Raw genomic sequence first — 22,311 nt, 5'->3', positions numbered from 1 at the left:
TAGTTTAGTGTCTGCGGATAAGTGCACTATTATGTTATTATAGGCATCAAAAGTTGCATCAGAGGTACCAGATGCGAGTAACGGTTCTTGACTGTGCAATACTGCACGTTCCGACGAAAACTGGTTTTGTTTAGCAAAAATATGTAGATATATAACACTGCATTTGTTGCGTGCGGGCTTTTGCGACCTTTAGCCCGAGGTTATTTATCGCTATTGCAAAGCAAAATTCTAATTATTTTCGTTTTGAAATTCAATATTAATTTACTCAAATATCTATGTATCTCTTTATAGATTTTCCGATAATATTTTAATCTATTGTCCGTAATAAAAGTCAGTATGTGGGAAATTCGTGCAAAGATTTAATTTGGGAATTCCAATGGCTTCATTAATCTGCCACAATCATAATCGATATGTGGCAAATAAAGAAAATGTATATACGAATTCTTGAATCTTAGCAATACTTTGATTCGCTTCCATAATCCGGAAAAGGTGATAAAACTGTCACCTTCGCTGCGCGTTCCATTTCACAACAGATAATCACGACTGAATGAAAAATAAAAACAATTAATCCAAAGACAAAACTCAGACGTTTCCCGCCAATCGATCCAACCTCTTCCCTTAAAAAAACTCTCCAAGTTTTTTCACTTAATTTAAACTCAAAAGATACTTGAGATAATTGCTACGGAGGCTCCATTCATTCAATACGATCGAACTCGCTCTGTGAAGAGCAATTTTCCCATTTTCCCTCGATTTTTTGGCATTCTTAGGAGGGCCGATCTAGAGGCCATTGTGACCAAAGAATCGGTGATTAAAATTCAATTTTGGAACAATCGAAGATGTGCTCGCGCGGGAATGACGCAGTGCATTTTAATTGGTCGAATAAATTTGGCGAGATTTTTAATTGCTTTGCTTGTGTACCTTTTTAACGATAGATGAACGATGAATAAAAATATTTAATAATTTTTTAATGTTCAGTAGCTCTTCTTTGTAGCTTTCTTATCGAGTGTGAATAATTACTAATAAAAATGACGTCAGATATTCAAATTTTAATGGCAGATTAGAGTCTGAATTCATGATAATTTATTTAGGTAATAGAATATTTTAAAAAGGCTAATTAATCTACTGAACGCTGGGATCAACTTACGTACCTATTATTTATTAATTTATTTTACGTATGACGTTTCAAAAAATATGGCATATAATAAATAATAATTCATCAAATTTGACACGACCTATAACGGTCAAAAACAAAAAAAAAAACAAAGTTAACCCTTCAATCCGTTGGGGTCCAACTGTCCCGGAAGATACTACCTGTAAAATAATAGCTTTGGCAGAAATTAGCATAATAATGGCATATCAACTATTATTTTGGATGTATCGGCTAACAAATGTTATGGACGCAGCTGCCGGCCACTTTTTTGAGGTCATTGTCCATTGGAATTTCGGTAATAATACCGTATCAGATCATAGAATCCACCCTTTGGGGCATCAGTGACATGTGCTGTGAACAAATGCAGTGGAGCCAATGGAATTACGTGTTAGCCCAAATTTATTAGACTTTAGTACAAATTTAGAACACAATTTATTTTTATCAATAATATATAATAAATTAGAATCAAAATCAGTATTTTCCTAGCTATTTATTTATTACTACTGTTGGGCAAAAGCCATCCTTAATTTCTAGCATATAAATTAAAAAATCCGAAGCTGGACTGAATTGTATGAATTCAAGATTACATCAAAATTAAATCAATAGTAATAAATAATTATAAAAGTTCTCTTCTTATCGAGTGTGTTATTGCTAACACTCGTCTCACATTTATAGAGCTTACAAATTATGACACGTCTTAGTTGCAAACGTGAGTTAAAAAGTATAATTTGTACACATCATGAGTAACAATAGATAGAAAATAAAGAAAGAAAAATATTCCCTAGCTAGTTCTACAAATGGGTCGTCGAAATAATAATTAAACTCGTGTGCAAGAAAAAATCTAATTCAAATTGACACTTCGGACCCTATGGTCGTTTAGGACAAAGGGACAGGTAGTCAAAGGGTTAGTTTGGAACAAATAAAGGGACCCGGAACGGAAGGTTCGGGAACTATTATTTTAGATCTTTTATTTTTTGGCAAAAAATATTTATTATTAATTATTATAACTGATAAATGTGATATTTAAGAAACTGCAATATTAAAATCAAAAGGTTACGATTTGTTTCTACTTTCTTTCGTATTATGATTTGTAGAACAATACATAATTATTTTATAGCATTTCGGAACGATCACTGCTGAGAAGCTGAAAGATACTCGTTTAACCATATTAACAGACAGGATTTTGTCCTATTGCTTGTAAATCTTTTTTTTATTATTGAGACAATATAACATTTAACTATGTAGGAAAAGCAGGTTACAAACATAAACTAATTCTCCATTTGCTCATCTTAGCGCAAACCATTCAGCAGTTCTTATATAATTTGCATAAAAAGAAAAGCAATTTCTTTAAAACCGTTTTAACTCTCCATCGGGTGCACAAAGAATATCAATAGTTTTACATTGGAGACGACTCGAGATGAATTTTTAAATCGACCCCGAGTCTGCATTCGCGTCTTTTTTTGGATAACTGCAGACGCAGGGTTGAAGGTGGAATTAAAAATAATGTTGGTGATCAAGAAGTTCGTCTTTCAAACGTTTTGTTTTAGGGGTGGCACGAAATATTTTTTTAATATTTTTATTATAAAATGTTTTTTTTTTTTCAGATTTGTGACAATATCTGCCCACGTTGTAAAATATTTCCCGTATTTTTTTCTGTTCTTTTTTCGTACATAAATCTCGGAATTTATTTTTTCATAACCAGCATTTTAAAAAAATACATATTAGTCATAAAAAATCCGAAGAAAAATTCGATCTACATATTTTTTTAATTAAAAATTATACCTATATGGTCTTTTCATATAAATTAATATTAACAAAATAAAATACATTGAATCGACGTCGTATTTAATCTCGAACTACGAACAAATCACGTTAGAGCAAAACCTTATTTCCTTAAGCCGCAGCCGAGATAAAAACAAACAAAAAAGTAGTTACTGGCAACCCTCGGGTAAGCTGGCTAGGAAAACTTGCCAACTTCTCTCTCCTTTTGCATTTTTCCCGTGAAACAAAACGTTCTTTTTTTAAACGTCTTTTGAATCTTTTTGCAACTTGAAACGTTGTACCCTTTTCAGAAGTTGCTGGCTATCTTTCTTAACTTCACTGCGTTTTGTTCCGAAACTGTGGAGCCGCTTTTTGTTTATTGGAATTCCAAATTAAATTCTTTTGATTGATTGAAAAAGGACTCTGAATCTGGCAGAACTATATTTAGGTGTGATAATAATCGAAAAATTATTATTTATATTTTTTTCAAAAAGTATTAATTTTAGTATTCCTCGCTAATAGGATCCTAATAAAAATTATTTGTGTGATTATAAATATTTACAAATTTGTATAGTTTTTTAAGTAGTTAAACTTAGTATCGGTACTTGATAATGAAAGCTGGTTATTTAATGAACAAAAAAATTTTAATATTATAAATATTATTTTTCCATCTATACCTACATATAATGCAGATATTTCACTTGCCACCACAACCACTCTGTTCATTGCCTTCTTTCACTAGTAGCAAAAGTTTAGTAATTAATTTTAAACATTTCAACTTGAACTGATTAATATAATAATTAACATTTTTCTATGGTTTTCTTTGTTCCTTGAGAACTCTTAAGTTTTTATTTGACCACTGAAGCATTCGCGAGATAGCGCCGCGCTGAAAATTAAAAAAAGGAGGGAAAAACCAAGAATCCGAGATAAAACTTCGGACGTGGGAAGCCTCGGCGAATACTTTTATTACTTTAACTTGATACTTCTACGCAAATTTATTTTTAAACAATGAAATTGCTGCGCTGACGTGATTGTAACTTTTTTAACAGTCTAAAAATCGGCAGCAGTTTTTTTTTTTCACTTCTAAATTGGTGAAATAATAAAAATTGCCCTTCTGGCATAATAAGGATCAACATTGTTTAAATGAGTTTCTTTCGGCATTTCTTCTCAGAGTGGTCGCTACAAAACACTTGTATTTGTAGCTTTGATAAATATTATTTAATATAGAATGTTAGGGACGTGAAAAAGTGACTGTGAAGGTCCAGTTTCTGAATAAATGTTTTGACAAACATGTAATTATTTAGTTTTCATCCTAACACAAATAATAAACAATAAGTAGCTATAAACACTTCAAAAAGTGTAGCTAACAAATTAATTTTTAACCATTCCCAAAGCAAAATTTCCAAAAACGTTCGATTTTTGAACGCACACAAAATGGCGGCGGAATATGTTTATATGCCAATATCAATAAATTCGCGTTCGCAGGTGGGGCATAATTTTTTTATGCCCACTGCCCACCCCGAAATAGTTGGGGTGGGGGAGTCGGGAGTGCGTGACCCCCCGCCCCGTCCTATTTGGGGGTCGGGGGCGCCCCCTATGCACTAGCCATGTGTGCACGCAAAATCGTCAATAATTTAAATTTCCGATAGCAAAATGATAAATGTGAAAGCCGTTAATTTTATATACAAGGCTCGGTTTATGTATATTAAATAGCCTTAATGAGACTTAAGTATGTATATAACAATATTTCGATTGCTTTCAGTTTATTTTCAGTATTTAGTTATTGTGCCTCTGGGGTATATTATGTATTCTATAAATTCAATAAATACAACGCTAAAAGATCGCAAACGCATGTTTTGTAAGATTTTTCTCAAAGATTTATTTAAATACTTATGTTATATAAATTTCGGTAAGGTTTATACTATAAATTAGCGTTGATTAGGTAGAAAAGAATTTAAAGAATATATTGTCAATATTTCATGCGTCTCGTCTTCCGAGAATCTAAGAAGTTTTATGTCACTAAGATTAATATGCGAAAACATGCAAGAATTATACAAGTCGAAATGGCGCGTATGTCTGCGTTCCAAATTCAAAAATAAATTCGTTACATGCACGCGCCGCCGGCTCGTGTTTTAAAATCGACGTGTACGCTCCGCTTTCTGCGATTTATTTTTAATTTTCAAATAAAATCACACAATTTTGTGCCAGTTCTTGCGGATTCTATAAAATTTGTACCAGAATTAACACCACATTAAATTTCAAACAAGTATTGGAACTGCACAAACCTTGGAGACATTGTAAAGAGAAAAATGACATTTAAACTCGAAGGACCATAAAATAAGAAAATAGTCTATGGTTTTATTTTTTCCGAGAAACTAAAATTATGTCTGAGGCATTCAAGAATGCTTTATGCCTACGCGTTACCAGTCAAAAGGTGCTTGTATTACTTGCAAGGAAGTACTTTTGTATGTAAATCGAATGCGTAGGCTTCGGTCTAGCCCGCCTAGGTTTCTGAGCACGCTAGACCTGATTTTCAATACGTAAGAATTTTTAAAGGGCTTTTTAGAAATGCAATTAAATCTTATTGGTTTCCCATCGATTTTTAGTTTCAAACACTAATACACGTGCCACAACAATGTCCATACATATCGTATTATACAAGTAATAAAATTACGATTCATTAGATATAAATAGTTATAAAACATAATCAAATGAAATTATTAATAAGTCACACGCAAACAACACGACTTATTACCGTCACAATGCGGCAAACGTCGTGTTAAATATCTCGGAAAATAAAATAAGCTTTAGAAATGCGTATAGGCAACAAGCAAGCGAATAAATTCCTTTTCAATCTGCTGATAGAGCATCCTTTAAGCCGTGCATCATGTAAACTGTGTTAAGGCGAACGCCTTTCCCTTGCCTACATTTATTCATAGAGAAATAACAAAAATATCCATAGACAACTCCGCCAGATAACATGGAGCCCGCGCGCGAAACGATCCCATGCGATCCGTGCGTAGATGGGGGCCTACTTAAATCGGTCGGGTTAACGCGTAGGTTGTATAGGTTGAAAAATGGCGGCCGCTACAATAGTATGGAGACTGGCAAACCCGGAAACTAACCATAGACAAGATTAATCTATTGCTTAGATGGCTTTCTTTTATCTCGAATTTTATCGGCTTATTCCTGCACTGTTATTTTGAAATATTTATCAATAATAATAGTTGTTTATTGTTACTGCGGGTCTTTGGAAACGATAGACAAAGCGCAGCTATCTTTTTCTGTTTGGTAACTATAGGCTAAGTAATTCGTTTCTGTGAAGCCATTAATATTTAGACAATATTTATGATCGATGCAGAATCATTATTTAATTTAACTAATATTTTATTGATGCAGAATATATTTAAACATCTTTGTTAGGATTAATCACAATTTTAGAATTTTTTTATTATTTTTTTTCTTTCTGTTTGGTGTCATTGTTGACTGATAGAGAATGCCATGTGGCGTTAAGTTCAACTTTTGTATCTATGTTTTGTAATTTTGTGCAATAAAGTTTTTAAATAAAATTAACATAAAATATTTTGATACATATATTTTTTTAAAATACAGAAAATATAATTATGGTTTATACAAAAACTTTTACGCGAATGAAAATTGTTAACATCAAATAGCAAAAATTTCGACGACACGTTACGAAAATTGCTCTGTTCGTTCTCATTTTAAAATTAAATCAATAATATTAGATATGACACGCACGTAATATAAAACGTCTTTAATTAATACATTAATTAATGTTTATTAATGAGTTTGTTAATAATTTTTAACAGAACTATTAACGATATGACGTTTCTAACCCTAACGCTACCCTACACGTGTCAATGGCTTACTTTATGTATATCTAAGGGAATCAAACATATTTTTTTCAGTTTTATATCTAAAATAACAGTCCATCCTCTTCTCTCCTCGCTCGGGTAAAACATAATAAATTATACACCTAAAGTTACCGCAGGAATCATACTTGTCCATTGAAAAAAACTCCATCATAATCCGTTGCGTAGTTTTGCAGATCTAAACATAAAATAAGGACAGACAGAAGCGACTTTGTTTCATACTATGTTAGTGAATATAATGGAATCACAATAGAAATTCTATTCTCTCTGCTTCATCTCATAATTGTCTAGTATAAAAAGCCCAAAGCAAAGATGGAATTTCAAATTATTTTAGATCAGGTTTTTTTTTAATGAGAACTTAGGAATGTTCGTTGTCTTTGTCCAACTACCTACATTTGGGTCTTTATAGCACAATACTATACAATCTAAATCGATTTAAGTTTATATAATTTTTAGTAGTATGCAATTTCCCAATTCCTTATATCATGGCATTTTTTGCTAATAAGTAACACACTTGTTTTTATCATGAATCTATGATTAAAATCACCGGCATCCATCGTCTTACCATCAAGTTCAACTGTTAACCTTACCACAGTTCAACCTTAGGGATCCCTATAAATCATGGAGAACCCTAAACGCAGCGTAACAACAATAAAGTCCCATCATAAAGGGCTCGATAACGCAATATTTTATACTTTTATCCTCAAAATACTAATAAACCCAGCTCTTAAATTTAGTGCCAATAAATAAACCAATCGAACCGTTACTATCCGATTAGCCCAGCCTAAGAGCTCCGCAATATTTCTGTTACATATCAAAAGTACATCCATATATCTTATAACATCTAGGAAATAATTCTACAATATCTTTCCTTGCTAACGCACATACACGTACGCATTCTTCACTAACATGCAAAATCACAAACACATACAAGGACTATGCAGAAAAGATACCCTGCAATGGTGTTCATATTATAAAATCCCTGCTGTGTGCGAGATTGTGGATGTGTGTGTGTATTCAGTCATTGACCTATGCATTTGCTTGCAGTAGTACAGGCTAAAAGTATGCGTTCGTTTTATTATGGTCTTGTTTTAAAAATGGAACGGTCATCGGTTTCGCGTGTTGGGTTAGGTTAGGATTTTGGCGCGAACGTAATCGATTTGCACCAAAACTGGTTCTTGCCGTTTCGTTGCGTAATCTTTCGGGGTACCTACGGGCCCGCGTTCGGAGTTCTAATTTCAAAACGGTTCTAAATTCATTTTTATCGAAAACGAAAACAGATAAATAAAACATTGGAACGTCCATCCAGCCAGTATAATTAAATGCAAGGGAATTAAATAGCATTCAGCCAAAGTAATTATGTCATAGATAAAATAAAGTCGTTAAATCAACTTGATTCATTACAAATTACTAAGTTTTTATTGGAACAATCGCAAGAAGTTATAAAAGGAATGTTGCTTAGTATCTCGTAACTAGTTTCGCCCAGATGCGCGATAGCTTGCCTTCCTAGGTACAATGCGCTAGTATGCCAATTATGCACTATAATGGTATTTTTAAAACTTATTCGGTTTTAAACCGTGGGATTCATTTTCGAAACCACTTCCTTATTCCTTTTTGGAATTCGATGCTTTTAGAACAAAACGTTTTGGATAATGGCTGTTAAAATAATTAAACAATACCTATAACATTAATTATTATATTAGTTTTTACCTAATTCTAAGGTCGACATGCTGTTTAGAAAGTTTCCATCAATGTACAGGTCAGTTGACCTGATCACCTATAGCCAGTCTGTTCTCATAACCCGATGACAATTTGAAAATTATCTTTTACCCTTTTTGTACCCTACATACATACATCTTCCAAATAGTAGTAAGTAGTCTTAAAAGTCGTGTTAGATGCCTTTAGGCGACTTTTATAAAATTAAGTTAGCACCAATCTCTACCAATGAATAGTGTTACGTTAAGACCACAAAGATGCACAGATTATAAAGAAAGAACATAAAAAAACATAATGGATATTATTCATAAAATGAAAATATTCATAAAAGTAACTTAATGATAACTTGTTCCAGGGGAACGCCCCTACAAATGTCACTTACCAGACTGTGGGAGAGCCTTCATCCAACTCTCCAACCTCCAGCAACACCTACGGAACCACGACGCACAGGTCGAAAGGGCCAAAAACAGGCCCTTTCATTGCAATATATGTGGCAAAGGATTCGCCACTGAGAGCAGTCTTAGAACACATACGGCCAAGGTCAGTATCTTAATTGTCTATGCCCAAGTTCTTTTTTAAAGATTTCATTTCAGAGTAAATTTTATCCGATTTGAATTTAGAATAATATTTTTTTCAATCTGCAATAATTTTATCTGGTAAAATAATGTTGATGTCGTGCCAAGAAAACTGTCTATGCTAGCGGTCTGCTAGCGGAAGTTCGAAGTTCAAATTCAATAATTTGAAAAATGGAATTTATAAAAACGTTTGTGAATAATTGTTTTCACACGAATACATACGCATTCGCGTTTTTTTTTTATTATTACAGGGTTTATTGCAATTTAATTATCATGACAAGTTACGAGGAGTTGTAACGTGTATGAGCGACTAATGTAAAAGAATATTTACTCATTCGAGAGTTTTATTACTTTTCTAAACTGCATAATATAATGTTTATAACAAGTTGCAGAGATATATGTGTGATAACTTTCGGCCAATACCACGTCACTGTCTATTTTATTATTTCTTTTTATTACATCAAAATTGGAGTCTGGCCAGTTATAATTAGTTACCTAAATTCTCTTTGGCATCTTAACATTCTGTTCGAAAACATTTGAATCAAAATTCTCTTTTGCAGTTTTTATATGATTTTCAAAATTCCTGTCTCGATATTTAATTTTTTTTTGTGTGTTGTATTTTTTTGATGATGCTAATCTTTGAATGCTATGCCCACATCGCCACCGCGTCGGTGGAACAGGAGCTTCAGCTGCACCTTGGTGTTTTGCAGCAACACGCGGCCCTCATGATCGGTGGGGCTACCGCCACCACATGTCCAATTTGCCACAAAGTCGTTTTTGGTGGCGAAGCATTAGTAGAACACATGAAGAATACACACAAAGATCCCAATGCGTCCGGCGTTGCGAGTAAGTTTCCCGAATGCGGCGTTGTTCGGTTTTGAATTTGAAATGTGTTCGAAAAAAGAACATTGTCTATTGCCAGTTTTCTTTTTTTTTAGTTTTTAAGCGCGTTCTCTTTTGTCTGAGCGTTATTCTTTTTTCAAATCTTTTCGAATTTCGTTTCCAAATGCTTATCAATTGATTGAATATTTTTAACGCTCTTACAGACGGGATTATTAGCACCGTAAGATTTGTCACTGGAAGTTTGTACGTTAAAACTGTCGGTGCCAGTTAAATAATGGCAACAGCAACAAAACATTTTGTAATCAAACATTTTGCGTTGCAAAAGCTTCCAGCTGGCACAAAGCCATGAGGGGTGTTGGTTTCTTTAATCCAACGGTAAAACAAAAACGTATCGTTTCCATAAAATATAAGTGACTTATAAAATAAGCTTTGGAACTCCATCCGTGGTAAAATCTGTTATTATTCCTGCGAGTGGCAGGCTATGCTGTTTTCATAACATTTCTTGGTTGTGCGGAGTACGACGAATTCTTCGGATGGCGTTCTATCTTTATTATCATAACATGTTTTGTTTATGTATCTAATAGAGCTACATTTTCTAACGTCAACTCAGTTTTGTTGCCCTTTCTGTTCCGCTAATTGATTTTCATTTTAGTTTCAACTGTTCATTTAAATTTTAGGTTATATGTTATCATTTAGTTCATTTGTATTAAGGATTGAAGTGTCTTTTGGTGAATTTTGTAATTCACCGCCTCTTACCGCCGCCGTCAACTTCAGTGGCTTCATCAATATTATCAGTTACGAGTAAGGGGTGGAAATCAAAAGGCATTTCCGCAAATTGAACTAACAAAGGAAACTAACCGATTTTTTTTTTCTCCCTCCCTAACCCACTAACCTGTCCCCTCCTGGTGACGTCAGGTCCCCCTGCCACGTCACCATACCCCGCTCAAGTAAAACCAACTGATCCTTATATAGCCAAGCGGCGGACGGCCAACCACCCGTGCCCTGTATGCGGGAAGCACTACGTGAACGAGGGTTCATTGAGGAAGCATCTCGCGTGTCATCCTGAGACGCAACTGACCAGCAGCTTAAGAATGTGGCCTTGTTCTGTGTGCCAGGCCGTGTTTACCCATGAGAGCGGTAAGTGTTGGACATTCCAGAACTTCGCAATGAAAAAAAAGTCTTGAAAATTAGAAAAGATTAGGCTATAGATAGAAAAATATATACAAAGGAGATAAGAAAGCTAAATATGAATACAAATCAGAAGATTAAACAAGATGTTCTTCAATCTTCAATAAATTAAAAAACAAGGTTCTTGTCTATGTTGTTGCTTACATGTACTTTCCATTCTACTCAGTTTTCTGCCATAGATTTTACCTCGCTATACGAAACGACTATTAAACAAGATATATATAAAAAAGTTTTTGAAACGCATATTAATCTCGCAAGCTATTCAATAATCATGACTTTAAAAAACATCGAAACCAAAGACAATAACATCGAATAACAAGCGTAGTTTTAAAATTTTGCAGATGGAATGAAAAATAATTTTAAAAAATAATAATAAATTTTCCAGCCAGGCCTAGTTTAGAGTAGAAATCTGTCTGACCCAATTAATATTTACGTATTTAAGTTATATTTCCGGTACAGCGTCATAACCCGTCTGTATGAATTAAAAATTATTTGCATCACAATATTATTTTTAACTTTGCTCTTAACTCACTTTAATTATAAAATGTCATACATTCTTTTATATTGATTTCGCGATTTTGTTCATTATCGATGTAGACATTAACAGCGGCGGTCATTTAAGGTCATTTATTCATATTTACACTTATACTTTTATTATTTATAGATGCTATAAAAACTAATATAAAAACATGGAATTCTATTATTTTTATTGAACATAAAATGATATGATGTAATGAAATAACAAAAAAAATCAAATACTTAAAATATTTGTTTTTTAATGGATAATATTTATAGATGACACCAAAACTTCCAGGTCTCCTCTCCCACATGGAGCATATGAGAATGGAGCCGAAACACCAGTTCGCGGCTCAGTACGTCTTGTCCAGGGCGGCAGCCGAGAGACGAGAAAGAGACCTCCTTGCAGCTGTCTCAGCTTCAGCCGGGGGCTCCGGTCTCCTCAACCTCGCACCTCCCTCTCCAGCACATTCTGATTCGTCATCCAATGGCCGCCTATCCTCATCTGCTGGATCAGAAGCCGGCGCAGCAGTCAATAAGCTAACAGACTTGCTCCGATCAGCGAACAATGGACATCAAGCGTATGGAGATGAAAGAGTGGCAGCCATAGCCGCCGCGGCAGCCAACATGATGGCGCAGCCCGGGGAGGGAGCCAGCGCGGTCCAAGTGGCTGCTGCTAATCTAGTTTCCGCGATGAGACAGCAACTGGCTAGAGAACCACCTCCGGCTCAACCCCCGGCGGAAACCCCGCCAGCACCAGCCGAAGCAGCCTTAAGAATCCAACAAGCTGAAGCTTTATTACGAAGTCAGGCTGAAGCCTTACGTCTAGCTGTTTCCCAGGCGGCGGCCGCGCGAACGAATGAAGCGAGTCCTTTGAGACATAACGGAGGGTTCCCCCCTCAACCTCCCAATGATGCGAGCGGGCAGTTATCTCCGGAACTAGTTGAGGCGTTTAGAATCGCTCAAGAGCAGAGGTTGGAGCAAGCGCTACGGTTGCACGATCCACGAATGCTGGGCTTCAATTTGCCGTCGCCGGCGCAGCATGCGGCGCAGGCGGCGCAGCAGGCGGCCGCAGCTCAACAGGCGGCGCAGGCGGCGCAGCAGCAGCACATGCAGGCCGCGCAGGCCGCACAGCAAGCCGCCCAGCAAGCTGTCCAGCTCCAGCAGAACCCTCAGCCATGAAAATTCAATTATTACTAATCCGACACGATTTCGGCAAAAAAATCGTTAAAGCCTGATTCGTTGAAGAATATAAATAAATTCACTCATTCTAAGCTTTTCGGTATGAGCGATAAATTATTATTATGTAAGTGAAATTAAATAATTTCGATAGCTATCCTTCAATGGATCGGGTTGATCTAGTAAATAGTGTAGCAAAACATTTTTCTGAACAAAAACAAAATTGATTTCTTGATGAAATCGTCTCTGATTAGTAATCTCTATATTCGGATCATTATTATGATTTCAGCCTAAATTAAATATTAGATAGGACTAACTATTGTAAATAAACGGAAATAGTTGAAAAGAAATTGTTGTAAATATTAAAGATTACCTAAAATAGTTCAATGGAAATAAAATAAAATTGGAACAAACACTCGCCCGAACAAGTAAAATTTAAAAAAAAAAATTAGGTGTAGACAACAGATAACGCAGTGCATTCTTCAATTTGTTTGGTTTTCATCGTGTGTTATTTTATTAGATTTATATAAAATAATATTTATTTTTATTAGCTATAGCAGAGCAGTGTATTTCTTAGTTTAAATTTGAATGTGCCAAACTAGCACGATATCGCATTTAGCGATAGGCAATATTTAGTTGCATTAAGGGTTATTATTAATATATAATTAATATTTTTGTTTTACTTCTTTCACGCAATAACACGTCTTATGCTAGTCACGTTTTGAACGCACAAACGATATTCTATTTTATTTTTTTAAATGAAAAATTTGTTGACAAGTTTTTTTTTTTTGTTTCTTAAAATCACTGACTTTTCACTTGGCGTTATATTTATTTAAACTAAATGCCATATTAGCTTTTAAATGTAGTTATATACATACGTATAACACCGTACGTAATATTATGCTTCTGTTCAAACATTAAAATAACAACTTTATTTTATAAAAAATAAAAACATTATTTTTATTTTAACAAAAAAATATATTTACATTTGTATAGTTGTATATAAAATTATTTTAATTTTTTTCAGAAGACTGCAGTTACTTATTCTTTTTCATTTCTGTAAATAAACTAATCGATATATTAAGGAAATTGTTTATGGAAACGAATAGCGATTTTTCACAACACGATCATAATACCGATAAAGGACAACGTACAGAGACGTCGAAGGAATTTATCGTCTGTATTTATTGAAATACACATCGACATTACCAACTAAATAGAAAAACATACACGAGACATTCTTTCAACACGGATGTTAACGTAATAGCCCAAATACTTCATTTATTTTTCATTTCACATAACAAGCTTAACAAACAATAGCCCAACGAATCATTTTAATGGTCGATTATAAGCATAATGCTTACCACAAACCAATCAGGCGTCTAGAATGCGCCAGTTGCCTTTGCAATAGTTTCATAGTACACACAAATTGCAGAATAGTTCATTTATTTTTTTAATAAACTATTTTGCAATTCGATAATAAGAATGTCAAGTGTTGCCGAATATTAATTCTTTTAATATTATCATCATGTATTATAAATAAGTGGCAATATGTGTGTATAATTGAATGTTTCAATTGAATTCGCATATACACACAAATTGCAGTATTCTACGTGTAATCGTAAAATAGGTAAGGTATAATAAGCTGAATTTTAATGTACGTAATTGTTTCAATCTTGAATTATTGTCGGTATATGCGCGAATATAAATGATACACTTAATACAATTGTGTATTGACAGTCGCGCAACGCCGATGTAATTGATAAAAATAAAAAAATACAATGCAATAGCCCAAAAATTCGTTATAATTTTTGTCGTGACATTTTTTTTGTGAATGAATGTTTATTTCATTGTTTCTTTTGTGGTTAATGTACTTTATTTAAAAATACAAAACATTTCGGCAATTTTTATTATATTTTTATGGTGCGAAAAGGACAGTTCCATCGAGACGCGAAGGTTACTCGAAGTTTAAGTTTTCTGGGAAACGTGAAAACTCCTATTGGATATCTCACTGAAATTTTCGACTGACATATTATAATTGACATATTTTCGACAACTGCAATGAAAATTCAAAGTGAACGGATCGCTATTAATGTAAAAAAAATGTCCTCATAAATTAATATATAAATAAATTTAATGTAACAACAAAAGAAGTTCCTATGAATATTGTATAAATGGTATTGTTTTAAATTTAGGTCTTAGTAGAAGGAAAAAATTATTGACGTTTGGTATTTTTAAAGTTATAAATAATAAACCATCGTGTTAGGGAACTGAACTCGGATCGAGTTGTACAAATCTAAAAGCACGGATCGTGAATCCTAACATTAGATATTTAGATCGAAAGTTACGTTTCCAAGAAAGTGTTCAAGTGGAATAAAATATTTACATTTATGCGCGAGCTACTTATGTAAAAAGAAATGTTTGTAAAAAATTAGTCGGAAGGTGTATTTTCAAAATCGAAAGTTTGATGTAAGATTTTTCGAATAGAATTTTAAAAAATACTCAACGTAGAATATTAGTCTGTATCGGCGCGCGCACAAATGTAAATCTAATCGTATTTTCTGTGATCATCGAAATGGAATAGTTATTAAAAAAAACAGGTCGTGTCTGCGAGTTGTCAGAGGTTTAATTTAAGTTTTTGACGGACACATTTTTTAATGTTGAAAAAAAAATATGGAAATTTTTTCTACATTTATTTTACACTGGAAAATTCCGTAGATAAGCTGTGTACATTAAAATTAATATAAAGCCTAATTATTGATAAACTGGCGATTTTTCTCGTCGCTCAGGTACTAATTTAGAGAAATTTGTGACTTCCAGTCAGAGTTTTCTTTAGAATAGTTGAATAGTTACAATAGAACAGGATTCAGTTGACAACCTTTGGAATGTGGTCTAGATGTCATCACATTTACCATTTCTCTTAGAATGTGCTGTTGGTTTTATTCTTATATAAAAATGGATATGACACTTTCAACGTTGTAGTTTAATTGGCTAATTAATGATTATGGTTAAATATTTTTGTTGATTCGTTAAGTTAATAGGAAAATTCGTTAAAATTATAGTTGCTCTCTGAACTCAAGCATACTATACACTCTTCTAACAAGAGCAATGAATCAAAACCAGCTGATTTCACGTGAATGAAATATTTTTAAAATCGCTAAAAACACATGCGGTTACATTACATTTCTTATTTTAAAGTTAAATATAACATTGTAAATTGTGTATGACAGCCGAAAACTACACAAATCTGCAAAACTTGTGTAGTGGACAATTTATAATGTTCATTGTTAAGTTTTTAAAATAACTTGCTGTTAATTTTAATTACACATCCTCATTGAATGTTGAAGTTTTAATTTTTGCGCTTGGTCGTTTTACATTTAATGTATTTTCGCTTGTTTTTTTAAATATTTAGTCAAATATATACATACTCATACGTATTTTAAGATAGTCAAGATAGCCAGGTTTTCAATTATATCTCACATAGTAGGTATTTCATGTATCGTATTGTAAGTTAGTATAATTAATGTAATGTAATACTATAGCGCTCATTTATAAAACTGCAATTCCTGTGTACTTTTATGAATGGGTCTTCACATGACATAGATCAAGCAAATTTCCGATTTGTCAAATATTTGGTCTATGTTATGTTGTAGTGTACAACGAAATAAAAACCAATAAATACAAAAAAAAATCCGTGTACTTAATAGTACTTAAATGTCATAGGTCTATTATATTGGTGTTTCATGGGAATGTGTATCCCTGTAGTCATATCCATTTTTAGATAAGAATAATATTTTGTAAAACTTTTTGTCTTTGCGAAAATGTGGATCTACAAAACATGTGATTGGTATTACAAAAAAAATAAAAAAAACTAACTAACAGTGCGTACTTTTCGTCTATGTTATTGTAATGCCTAAGCTCTGTAATTTCACACATGGCATTTGCTGTTAACGAAACGTATTATTTTTATACCAAACTTTTGCTAAATTTATACCAGTATCTTTTATAAAATTGTACTTTTTAATTTACTTAATCTTTTCAATTGGTGTATTTTCTAGTCTTATCTAAGAATTTACAAGGTTTTGGTTACAAATAAGTTAATTGAAATCTAGACTTAGCTACTGCCCGTTTCATTGTGATTCGTTCCAATTTATCTGTAATCAAAGACTTGTAAACTTATTGTGGAATTTCATTTATATTCAAAAAATGAATTATTGAAATAAAACCAAAACATTATAGGTAAACACATTACATAATAATTCAATGGGAATGTAAATTGAAAAGGAGATTTGAAATTGATAATTGTAAAAATTTTAAAAAGTACCTTTTTGGCGTATATAAAAATAATGTAAAATTTCATAATGTTTAGCGGCGGTAGATTTAAATTTACTCATAGAAAAGTCAAAATTCGCGTTTGGCATGTATTTAAAATTAAACTTGTATATAAACATTAGGAATGTGATGTGATTATTATAATGTACCTTATTGATGTTTAGGAGGAAAACAATAAACGTTGGAATAATTCTTTCGCAAATGAATAGTTGGCATTATCGGTTTATTGTTTTTAATTCATTTTATTTTTGTAATGTATAGAGTTATTTACGTTAAGTTATTATTATTTAGCAATTTATAAGAACCGATGCCATGTTTTAATTATTTTTATTAGGTTTAAAACATCAATGTGTTTATTAAATATTATATTTTTATAAAAGTTATTTTTTTTGTACTCGACGTGTAGTCAGGATTTGAACTGCTATGTAATAAATAATTTAGTGTTGATTTATGTTAAGGTTATTATTAATTTTACAGTTATTGAACAAATTAACCTTGATTTTATTATTGTGACATAAATATTATTATTTTTAACGACAGTAAATGCTTATTGTGTCATTAACTGAGATAGCAACTTACTATGCCGGAACGGTTAGCTATAATTATTTTAAAAAATAAAAATGATGATTCATATGAGCGTTTTTCTTTCCTTTAATAATTAAAAGGGGTGTTCCTGAGAGCGTATCGGCCGCTGCTGCCGCGCTGTCATTACGATCCGTCAATTTTATTGATAAAGGTAATCGGCGGCTGCGTACAGGTTAAAGTGACAAACTTTATTGTTACAACCGAGTCTTAAAATATTAAATGAATACATAAAACATCTACTTGTGAGAGGCAGCCTTTGAAAGTTTTATATTAAAAAAGTGGGCTGTGAAATTTTATACGAATAAATTTCAAGTGTTTGTTTTCACTTGCCATGGTTGGCTACAGACTTACGATGGTAAAGCCAACCAAGTATGTGTCTCGTTCCCAAAATGTTGTAAGAAAAATGGTTGAATTAAAAAATGAATTGCAGACATTACAAAATTCGGTCATGATTCTGTTTTCAGCGCTTCCGCCCAGTGCAGCGTGACTGAACAAAACATAAAAGTATAAAGTACCTAGATCATAATAATTATTTGTGGTATTTTCGAGCCAAGTAAGTTTACAAGTTTAAAAAAATTAAGAGGCGAATAATAACGCGTAGCGACATCTGTTGTCGAGTAGCGAAGTTTAAGTTTTTTTTACCAACTAAAAAAACGTCTATTTGTAAGTCCAATTTAATAAATAAGTAGTTTAGTATAAGTATAAGTTTTTTTTTTTCAAATGGAATGTGAGCCTGGGGCCAAACTCTCACGCATTTGAAGTTCGCTTCGTCAGTTTTCTGCCAATTATTCTGAAAATTGCGGAGAATTTACAAAAAAATCACTGTAAAAAAAAAACTATACGGATCGATCGATCGAATCAGTTTGTAAATTTGCTTATAACACCCACAGGCAAAAAGATTCTAATTAGAGTCGCCCCATTGATCCGTTGCGCCGCTTCGTCTTCAGTCACGTTGACAGGATAACGCAGAAATTACATACTGAACTGTTGTAATCTGAATTATGGTGGAAATAAACATTTTTTTCTTTCTTTTCTTTTAGTTTACTATTCTTAATAGTTTTCGTTTAAAAATCCAATTTGATTCTAGGATCTATGTGACCATAATTTTTACTGTGACCGTGGAGCTAGTCCCATTGCTGCGTTGTGACGACACACGACTCCTTTATTTTCTATAGGTTTTGACACTGACATGCGTTGATGTTCGACGCATGTAATTAGTAGGTCGAATTACTCCGTCAATACTTGCACTGCTTGAAACTGAACTTGAAACTGCACAATTCTGTCAATTTCTCATGACAAAATAACGACTAGATAGAGTGATTCTCTAGGAACGTTGAGGTTATTCTTTATGGTTTTATGGTTTTACCCGAGTGAAGCCGGGATTTGCCGCTAATAATATATATTTCTCTAATCTATTTATGTGTGTGCGTACACACGCGTCTGAAGCTATGAAGCCCAGGGGCCACTTTAAAATAATATAAATTTTTAAAGAATTTGGTGTCATTTTACGACCGGCCTGCCCGACGTCAACCCTCTTTAGGATTAGCTGTCCATGCTATTTATTCCTGTGTGTGTGGTGATATTTTTTATCGCAATGAATCCGCTAAAGTTTGACAAACTGTTCAACCACAGTGTAGAGCCGGAAGAATTACACAATAGTTTTTATAGTGACATCTAGCGTCCAGCATAAGAACTACGACATAAACAGGTTTCATAAAAAGTGCACAAAAAATCTACTTGGCGCATATACTTTTGTGTACTATGATTTATATATTAATACTACAGTAATTGTATAGATGGCGTTGTTTATTATTACAATACAATAAAACAAGATGGCGCTTTTGACCAAACAGGAAATTTTATGCCGGCTCATACTATGGCGTAAGTTCTGCGACAGTGTGAGCCGAAAGAATCAGCAATTGACTGAGCCATGGAGCACGTCTCTTCGACATATATGTCTGGTTTTTCATTGTAACAAAAATAGAAGCGCTCATGGAAACATGGTACCTATAACGTTTGTTCACGCATTCGCGTCGGCATGTGTCCGAGTTCGGCGATAGTGTGGAGCTGGCATAACGCTTGGTTGCTAAATTTTTATGTCATGTAGATCTCCGGTCACGTCTTACGTAGACCGGCAAATTACGTAGGGAACAAATATCTGGCTATGCAGCTCCCGCCTGGCCGTTGATGACGGGGCAAACTCAAAAAATGCTGGATTGATGTTGGCTTGACGTTAGGATGATACGCGTGACAATGGTCTGACAACTAGGGATACCGACGACCGAGCGAAGTGGAAACGGAAAAACAGGATATCGGACCCTGGGCTCCGACACTCAACGGCTGGAAGCAACTGGGAACGCGCTCAGATGAATGTGAGAGAGGTCTCCCGCCAAAGGATATAGGTAGGTAGGTGTATGAGTGTATGTACACCAATGAAATGATACTTATTATATTATTTAAATAATAAAACGTAGGCAAAAGTAAGATATGTAAAAATATTAGCATTAATATTATATTATTATTGAAATATTTAATTACAGTAATAGTTTACATATCGCATGTACCCCGGTGTCGTGTTGTGAATTTTCCCAACGATTTTAATTAATATAATACAGAAATAAATCTTGGCGTGAAAAAAAAATTATATGAAGATCATTGGTGTGAGCGCCGTCCGCGTCATCTTAATGTGGACACGTCCCTACGTATGTATAGCAAGTGTTTCGCAAAGCTTATCGACCGCCGCGGCCGTGCTGTCGTTACAATTTTTCTAATTTTAACAAAGACAAGAACTAGTTTCACTATATGACTTTAACATAATTACTCCACTCAGAACGTAACACTTCTGTGTTTAACCTGGTTATGACAGGCGCAGGACAGCGCTATATTCTTTTTCTCTCTTACTCTTTTGTCTAAAGAAGTTTGGCATTTAGACAAACGTTTGAATGATTAATGCTTCATACACATAATAAAACGTTTATTTGTATTGCCACAGACACTAAACAAATAACTAAATATACATATATTCGAAACAACGATATGTATATTAGTCGAATAGATTTTGGTTAAAAGAGTAACAAACATACACACATCACACACACACACACCCACACACCTCACAACTTTGACGACCTCCGTGGCCTATCGGTCAACACGCCGCATGGAAAATGTTCCGTTTCAGATTGACCTGGGTCAGATGGACCTGATGCTCATCTATATATGTATGTGTTACGGAATATAATATCGTTGAGTTAGTATCCCATAACATATGGGGCTTAATACTTTGGGGCTAACTCAATAAATAAATATATATTTAGGACAAATCACACAGATTGAGCTAGCCCCAAAGTAAGTTCGAGACTTGTGTTATGGGATAAACATCCAAGAATAAAAGATCATTTTCCATCATGACCCGACCGGGGTTCGAACCCGGGACCTTTCGATTCAGTGGCAAGAACATTACCACTGCGCCACCGAGGTCGTCAATCATTGTGATTTTTCCATATAGGCATATTTATTACTTATTGTTATGAAACATTCGCATTTAGAATATTAGTAGAACATGTATAATATTGAACCCGAGTGAAGCCGGGGCGGACAGCCAGTATATAACACCAGAGCGTGTCCATACTAAGACAACCGTTTACCATCGCGTGCTTATTTTATCATAGAGAGCACTTTAAATGAAGTTTTTTTGCACCTTTTTCACATAGACTGATAGACTGTGTACAATTTTCATACCACGTCGGGTTTTTCATGCACCAGAGCGTCGCAACGTATCTTTTTTTTTATGGTAAAGATACAGTTTTTTTTTCGTTTAATGTGAATATTTAGATACATGTTTCGTTCTTAAGGAAATTATGTTATGATGTAAAGTCCGTTGCATGCTTGGCTGTGACACCCAAAGCCCGAAGTCCATATAAAAAACAATGTTTCGGTTTTGAAGCAGCTGAGAGGTAACGAAAGTCTTAAAACATGCAAATCTTCAAAATTTTAAGTTTTATTTTTAAACACCGGGCTTCCAGGTGTCTCAGCCGTGAATGCAAGCGACAATTTAACACGCTCAAATGAGAGAGGGATATAAATATTTTACAAACACCGCTGAATTTTGTGAGTAACTTGAGACAACAAGCTATCAAAATCAACATTATTTATTTAAGGTACAATATCGCTATCCGAAATCACCGCAAATTCTCTGCTATTGCTGTTGCATATTGCATTCTCTGTCTGACAACAGTGATGCGATGTTTTAATACATTCACGCGGGTGAAGTCTCAGGTATTGTTGAAAATATCATCGCTAAATAAATCAAACAGTTGAAGTTGCATTCTGTAGAGATTATATTCAAATTTTCAAGTTGCAACATTTATGCAAAGGATGCTAATTAAGTATCAAGAGCGACTCGCTTTCTTGATGTGGGTTCTGTACAATACTATTTCTTTTTTATTATTTATCACAGAATCAACAACACTTTTAAAACTATAGCTAATCTTATTATCTTATATAAATTCTGTACTTTTTACTTAGAATAAAGTGAATAATAATGAAAAGAAACCAACTATATTGTATAATAAAT

The 22,311-nt window shown here is 33.7% G+C and overlaps 1 protein-coding gene across 22 annotated transcripts in view; it reads left to right on the top strand.

Moving 5' to 3' along the window:
• Nucleotides 1-17,780, top strand: part of dati (datilografo) — a 100,484-nt gene extending 82,704 nt beyond the window's left edge. For 18 of the 22 annotated variants that reach the window (XM_053763091.1, XM_053763080.1, XM_053763087.1 and 15 more), the window contains 4 exons: nucleotides 8,876-9,060; nucleotides 9,776-9,941; nucleotides 10,854-11,075; nucleotides 11,941-17,780. In XM_053763091.1, coding sequence (XP_053619066.1) covers nucleotides 8,876-9,060; nucleotides 9,776-9,941; nucleotides 10,854-11,075; nucleotides 11,941-12,824 — 1,457 coding nt within the window. In that variant the 3' untranslated portion in view covers nucleotides 12,825-17,780. The remainder of the gene's footprint in view (nucleotides 1-8,875; nucleotides 9,061-9,775; nucleotides 9,942-10,853; nucleotides 11,076-11,940) is intronic. The other 4 variants (XM_053763082.1, XM_053763077.1, XM_053763075.1 and 1 more) reach the window with 3 other exon arrangements.
• The last annotated feature ends 4,531 nt before the right edge of the window (nucleotides 17,781-22,311 follow it).

The sequence above is a fragment of the Plodia interpunctella genome, chromosome 23 (genome assembly GCF_027563975.2).
Source record: "Plodia interpunctella isolate USDA-ARS_2022_Savannah chromosome 23, ilPloInte3.2, whole genome shotgun sequence".
Classification (NCBI taxonomy): domain Eukaryota; kingdom Metazoa; phylum Arthropoda; class Insecta; order Lepidoptera; family Pyralidae; genus Plodia; species Plodia interpunctella.
Note: the sequence above shows the minus strand (reverse complement) of the source record. Positions and strands in the feature narration are given on the sequence as shown.